The following is a 7,563-nucleotide window of genomic DNA, read 5'->3' as shown; positions in this document are numbered from 1 at the left end:
ACAGACTGTAGTTAAGGGAACTCCGCTTGGCTTTTACTGGCATGTCAGATAATGAATACCCTTAAAGTGGGAAGGAAGAGGAATCAACTGTCAGGTTCAGGCAGACAGGTCTTAACTTTTCATTAAGACTCAAATAATTAAAATAAACTGACAGTGAACTATATAGTTGAAGTGGCTACTGAAGAAAGTTTGACTGAAAACGGCTGTTCAACATAGACAGAAGGATTTAATTTCAGCTAAATTTGCCTAAAATTATTTAACGTGATCGAATTATATAATGTCACAGTACTTCTTAATCTTTGATGTCAGGAATGAAAAACCCATAGTAATTCTGAACAGTTCTTACCGTGCTTGGTGCTACAGCGGATCCTGAAGTCTAGCAACTGGTATTTCTTGGAGTCCGTGCTCTTTCGGGGGTCGTAGCCCAGCCTCACCCACAGACTCCTCCACGGTCCTGTGACCTAAAGAAAAGCAAATCCGATGTTTCACTTACATTTGGGCAGAAAATAATGTTGATTCCCACTTTTAATTGTATAACATTTCTTTGGTGATTTGCATAGGAGCACAGACTGTATGAATCACTCAATAATATAGACAGAGAGTGGACACAATAACATGAACACTTGTTCTTTGCAGGCTGTTGCTTGTGGGGTTGTTGTTTTGGAGTTCATTATTTCAGAAAGGAGCTTCACAACAGCAGTCTAAAAAAATGATGATGTTACAAGCTTCACAAATATTCACAAATGAGCGTGGAATCTATTTCGATACAGATTTCCCATTTCAAGACATTTATGTTCAGCCACTGCAAAGCAACACCTCACCAGGTTTATTGCTCAATCTTTCACTGTTGAATGACATAATGGAAGATGCATTTGAATGGCACATGTTTTTCCACTTGAAATGCACGCCCACAATCTTTACCAAGTCCACTCCGCCCCCTCCGCTCACCATGTAATAGGCGAAGACGGGCAGCAGCAGTTTCAGTTTGCCGGGGTGGATGTCGATGTTGGCCTTGACCGCGTTACGTGACCAGATGGGCCGGCTCTCAAACATCTACGGACAAAAAGTGTGGTTTGAGATAAGATAAAAAGAAAATTATGGTATGTCATACCTGTGCAACAGATAAATCATTTCCCAACTTCAACCAGTGCAATTTCTGGAGGGAAAACTGTTGTTTATGATAGTTTGGCTACACTGCTGAATAGTGGAAAAAGAGCTAGCTTTCATTAGCAGTAATATAATTACGTGATGTAAACCAAAATAAATGTCATTTAAACAGTGTAAGAAGGGAATTTAAATACAGTCACAGAAGCTTTTTAAGTTATGACATAGTACAAATGGATTTTTTGACCAATTGTATCACTATGGAGCAATTTTTGTACACGTGGTTTTCTGTTTTATTTGTTCATGCACATATGAGTGTCGCTTTTCACATTCCTGCCAAGACTATGTCAAAAGCAGGGAAGAAGACTGCAAGCTAGAAAACGTAGATGTAAACAATACAGGTTTAACATTTAAAAAAAAAAAAAAAAAAAAACCTGAAAGAGGAGATACATAATGCATTTTGGTGATGAACAATAAAAGTTAAAAGAAACTTTATTTACAAGAACACTCAAAAGGGCTCCTTTAAAGGATCAGTGTGTAAGTTTTAGTGGCATCTAGTGGTGAGGGTTGCGAGTTGCAACCAATGGAGATGGTTGGGGCGGCTGTGGCTCAGGAGGTAGAGCAGGTTGCCCATTAATCGGAAGGTCCAGGCTGCATGTAAAAGTATCCTTGGGCATGATACTAGACCAGCTGGTGGCTGTTCCACCAGTGTATGAATGTGTGTGCACTTAGGCTCAGTGTGTGAATGCGATGTAGTGTAAAAGCACTTTGAGTGGTCGATAAGACTAGACAGGCTATACAAATACAGAGCATTTACATTTAACGGTTCACATCCATCCAGGGATGGTCCCAAGTTGTGAAGTCCTTCTTCCGACTTTGGTGTGTGGTGTGTTCATGTGCTTTGTAGTCGGAATGTGGAATCAACATGGATGCTATTACAAAGATGTGTCGATTAGTATTATCAGACATCTACGATATCTTATATCAATTTAATTTCAAAAAACAACAATAAGGGTGTGAAAACTTTCAACATCTCCCCTTTTAATATCTTTATATGATATAAACTGTTCTGTATACTTCTTTATGTCTCATGTACACGTTATTCCTGTTTTTGAAATAAAGATTATTATTATTTTTTTTTTTATTTTTTTTAAACCTGTCCTGCCCGGCAGCCTGGTATGAGTATGAGGAGCTGGATACCATATTGTGCAAGACAGATTTTACTTTAACAAGAGAGTATTAATATACTCCTTTGTCTGTACTGTTATTTATTCAAATTTATTTGGCACCGCGCTCAGGAGAAGCTACAGTAGCTGACACGCTCTGTGCTAAATAATACGTGTGGTGATCTATTTGTCTAAATTTCACTTCTTATTTCTAAGAAAACAGACAACGACAACTACTACTACTACTACATATTTAACGTAGTGACAAAACGCACTCTGTAGAACTGTTTGTCCTTTTGGGCTACTGTAGAAACATGGCAGCACAACATGGCAACTTCCATGTAAGAGGCCCTGCGGTGTATGTAGATAGAAATGGCTCATTTTAAGGTAATAAATAACCGTCCGTAATGTCAGGTCTTTATACACCACTGAAAACATAGTTATGTACACTCACCGGCCACATTATTAGGTACAACATACTAGTACGTGGCTGGACCCCCTTTTGCCTTCAGAGCTGCCTTAATTCTTCAACCACATCCCAAAGGTACTCTAATGGATGGAGATCTGTTGACTGTGGAGGCCGTTGGGGTACAATGAACTCATCGTCATGTTCAAGAAACCAGTTTGAGATGATTTGAGCTTTGTGACATGGTGCGTTATCCTGCTGGAAGTAGCCATCAGAAGATGGTACACTGTGGTCATAAAGGGATGGACATGGTCAGCAACAATACTCCGTTTCCTGTTCTTAGCTGACAGGAGTGGCACCCGGTGTGGTCTTCTGCTGCTGTAACCAATCTGCTTGAAGGTTTGACGTGTTGTGCGCTCAGAGATGGTTTCTGCATTTCTTGGTTGTAACGAGTGGTTATTTTCTCTTTTTCAGACCATTCTCTGTAAACCCTAGAGATGGCTGTGTGTGAAAATCCCAGTAGATCAGCAGTTTCAGCCGTCTGACATCAACAATCATGCCATGTTCAAAATAGGGGCGCAACAAATAATCAACGTAGTTGACAAAAATTGATTATTAAATTAGTTGCCAACGAATTTATTTACTTTATTATTGGTCCCCTCTTCTAAATTCGGCAAATGTAATGCATGAAGTTATTCCTTTCTTTGTATAAAATTAGAGTGTCAGTTTGTCTTGCTGTGTTGCAGTACCGATGTGTAAGTTACACTGTCACTAGATTAATTATATGTATTGTTAACAGCAGATCAGCTCTCGCACAGCGCTGCACACACACACAGTTATTTCTTACTGTATGTGTACCCGTTTGGTCCATGACAGGACTTGATTTCAGAGGAACTTTCTTTTGCTGCAGCAGAAACATTCATTAAAAGATGAATTTTGAATTAATTCTGAAAGCAGAATTAATTTTATTGTCTTGATTGTTAATCAGCACATGCCTAAAACAATCTCAAGCTTAATTTAAAAGCTGATAGCTAAAGAAGAGGCATTGTGTATTTTGATTCATAATCCAAATAGCAATTGAACACGTGTACCTGATAAAGTGGCCGGTGAGTGTATATTATATTGCATTTCTGTCAATAGATCCTCCTAAAAATTACAGAAGATAATGAAAAAGAGAAAATTGCTGTTTCAAAGTAAACAGCTTCCTTCAGTGTGAATCCTTTTACTTGTACTTTATTGTACTATTTTACTTTTGCTGTTGTCAAACATGCCCTGTTCAAATAAAGAGCCATAGGTTCTTTTTTATTTAATGAGCCCTGAATAACATTTTGTCTGGGATGCCATTAGATGACCAGTGTGGATTCCTGGCACCCAGGAAATGCCCCCCCCCAGGCAATTAGAGGGTGTATTTCAGTCACCGGCAACCATGATTACAGCAGCACACATACCTTTTTCATACGTTCTTCAGCCTGCTTGTCACACTCCTTCAGGCAGACTCGTGTCCAGTTGAGCCTGGCCGCCTCGAGGGACTCGGCGGGAACAGTGGGATCAGTGAAGCTGACAAATATGGCATTGTGGGGCCGACGAGCGCGATTCAAACCAATAAAACTCTTCTTGTTGAAGGGCAACTCACTATAATCAGAAAGCCAACGGGTTAAAAATATATTTCTGAGAAGCGGCATCAACATCACTATGAAATAAAACATAGTTTCCAATATTGTTGTTTAGACAAGACAAATAGTTACCCTTGACAAAGGGAAATAGTATAAGTTATAAGACTGACCGAACAACTTGATTGTGATAGATGTCAGGCCGGTAGAAATAATCCGCAGGACTGTCAAGGCGTGAGAAGATGGCCGGGGGAAGAAAGTAAGGCACGGGCTGCTCAAAGAACTCTTGATTCTCTGATTTGCGGAGGATGATTTTTTCATACAAAGAAGTGTCTCTTCCACCTTCTGAATGTACAGCAAGGCACTGAAAGTCTGCCAGCCCTGCAAAAAGAAAGTAGATCACTGTTTGACAGTAGTGAAAAGTAAACAGAAGAGCTAAAAGAGGTAAAAAAAAAATGAGAGGAAAAATAGAGGAAATGTTAATAAGTCAACTTGAAGCCACAGTATATCACGATGTGGGTGGACAAACGGCAGATAAATAGAGCACTGAAAGATTATCCAGAAAATCCAAATACTAGTTTTGAAATGTTCAAAAATAAACTATCTTACCTTGGAATTTGTATGTTGTTCCTATGACGCCGAGTATGTCCATGCGGATCTCAGCATCCTTGGGGTCATTTTTCCGTACCCGCCGCCGCACTCTGAGGAGGAGGTTGCTTGATGGGAAGCGGTTTCCACACAGAGAGTGACAGAAAGGGTCCTGAGGTCGGAAACGCAGCTCAAGACGCTTGTTGGGGTGACCGAAGGTCTATGGGATCAACATGAAATGCAGACAGGTGTCAGATTGGTGCAGTTTAGCTACAATGGCAATAATAAATTTGTGACCAGAGCAAAAATGCTGGCAGCTATCTACTAACAAAAGACATGACATTGACTTTAACAAAAATACAACCTAACTTAAACATAACTATCATTATTATCAAACTGTGTACTGTGTTATAAAGCATTCAGTTCCAGGGCCCATTTTAATCCCTCCTCAGTGTCTCAAATCCGGTAATAAAGCAGGACCCACCTTAAGGCCCTTACCATGAACTTTAGTGGGGCATATTCCCATATCCCCCTACAAATGTATAGGTGTTGCATACCTGCTTAAAACTACAGCCCTTAAGACAACAAAATCTATTTTTAGGTAACAAACGTTTCTGAAACCCTGAAATGTAGCATTGTGGCTACTTATTAGGCAATATAATTTCAAATGCGTATTTACATTAATTAAAAGTTAACATATTATAAAACCTATTACAAAACAGCAGCAATGAAAATATACACTCATTTGTCTTACAGTTTATGGGACGTCGCTATTTTAACAGTAATGTTAAATCAAGATAAGGCGTAGAACAAATGTTATGTGTGATTCACATTATGAACTCTAAGTGAGGCTTTTTTGAACTGTAACGGCATTTAAGAGTTTTAAGGGACCCAACGTGTAGTTAATAGTACCCCGGCCTGAAAGCTGCACCAGTCTGTCCCAGTTAAGGTCTGCTTACTTTGGACACTACTTGTTCACCCCCGAGAGTGTCCAGCATCTTGTCCACACTGCTGACCACCGCAGGATACTCCACACACACCAGTTTGTTGTCCTGCAGCTCCACGGTGGACGAGCTGCCGGGGACGTCGACATCTTCACCCTGAGAAGAAAGAGCCAGTTCTTTCAGAGTAAAATCCAGCTTCAACTTCGAGTCCGCCATATTGGCTCTTTGGACGGCGTTATTTTACCCGACATAAAAAACACCGTGGTTAAACTATTAAGTACAATCAGCTAAACCCGCTCAAAATATTCCAGCCGTCACAGCAGCATGAGCGTCTGTACAAGTGCAAAATAACGCCGGGCAGAAACGCTACCATACACATATAGTTCCGCAGGCACAGGCAGGTTCCTCACTTTTATTCCTTTCAGTATCAACAAGGCATAGAGACGTTACCGCTCAATTAAAAGTTAAAAGTAAACAAAACACATTCAAGTTGTCAACAACATTTAAGTTAACTACGTTTAAACAGGAGAAATTTTCTCTTCTTCTCTATAAAATGAAAAAAGCAGAAAAAACAAGTCATGAAAAGCATTAGATATTTATCTAAATGCAGAGTTTTAGTAGTGACAGTTCAAGATAGTGAGGTAGAACCCTTTTCCATTAGTGTTCTGTCCTATATATATGTAATAATAAATAATAAAATGTAATAAAATACCAAAACATGTAGGCATTGCTGTCAAGATTAACTCATTTGGCCACGTGATGGCGGTGTGAAACCAAACAATATGCAGTCGATGATGGAAAATCTCTGGCAGTGAAAATGATGGAATTTGACTCCATCAAAGTTTAACAACACACAAGAAAATAAGAGTATATGTGAAGGATCTGTCTTTGTATTAATATATTACTCTGGATTAAGTATTTTAACAGCCACTCAAAAATCTTTGTGTTATCAGAAGGAGACATCTTTTATCAGAGGGACCTTAGTAAAGAGGATTTGTGTCCTGCCCCTCCTAGAAACTATCAACACACTGTCAACACCCTCAGAGAAGAAAGACAGCGAAGAAACAGTTGCATTTGTGTGTTTACCAAGTTATTTAAGATGCTGTTATATGCACAATTACTGTCTGAAGTGACACTGTGTGTTTACTCTGGTTCTAGTTTGTCTTCTTTTCTCATGCCTTCAAGGGAGTACAAGGCTTAACACTGGATTTTTAACAAAGTGCACCTATAGCCTAACCAATTTAACTTAACTCTTTTGAATCGCCTTTATTTGAGTTGGAATATTGGTATTATTGTTGCTTGTTGCTCATTATATGCTCGATATATATATTTTTTTCATCTGGTGAGTTGTTATTGTATTTTATTTGATCGCATTATTTTTTAAAGAACAGTCTGACATTTTGGTTGTATTATAATATACACTCACCTAAAGGATTATTAGGAACACCTGTTCAATTTCTCATTAATGCAATTATCTAATCAACCAATCACATGGCAGTTGCTTCAATGCATTTAAGGGTGTGGTCCTGGTAAAGACAATCTCCTGAACTCCAAACTGAATGTCAGAATGGGAAAGAAAGGTGATTTAAGCAATTTTGAGCGTGGCATGGTTGTTGGTGCCAGACGGGCCTGTCTGAGTATTTCACAATCTGCTCAGTTACTGGGATTTTCACGCACAACCATTTCTAGGGTTTACAAAGAATGGTGTGAAAAGGGGAAAACATCCAGTATGCGGCAGTCCTGTG

The 7,563-nt window shown here is 39.2% G+C and overlaps 1 protein-coding gene across 1 annotated transcript in view; it reads right to left on the bottom strand.

Annotated features, from left to right (window-relative positions):
• Nucleotides 1-6,211, bottom strand: part of gtf3c5 (general transcription factor IIIC, polypeptide 5) — a 13,059-nt gene extending 6,848 nt beyond the window's left edge. The window contains exons 1-6 of the mRNA XM_046066771.1: nt 5,834-6,211; nt 4,896-5,094; nt 4,460-4,667; nt 4,125-4,308; nt 949-1,053; nt 347-461 (exon numbers count right to left, since the gene is read on the bottom strand). Coding sequence (XP_045922727.1) covers nt 347-461; nt 949-1,053; nt 4,125-4,308; nt 4,460-4,667; nt 4,896-5,094; nt 5,834-6,034 — 1,012 coding nt within the window. The 5' untranslated portion in view covers nt 6,035-6,211. The remainder of the gene's footprint in view (nt 1-346; nt 462-948; nt 1,054-4,124; nt 4,309-4,459; nt 4,668-4,895; nt 5,095-5,833) is intronic.
• Nucleotides 6,212-7,563: the final 1,352 nt, after the last annotated feature.

Source organism: Micropterus dolomieu, linkage group LG13, assembly GCF_021292245.1.
Source record: "Micropterus dolomieu isolate WLL.071019.BEF.003 ecotype Adirondacks linkage group LG13, ASM2129224v1, whole genome shotgun sequence".
Lineage (NCBI taxonomy): Eukaryota > Metazoa > Chordata > Actinopteri > Centrarchiformes > Centrarchidae > Micropterus > Micropterus dolomieu.
Note: the sequence above shows the minus strand (reverse complement) of the source record. Positions and strands in the feature narration are given on the sequence as shown.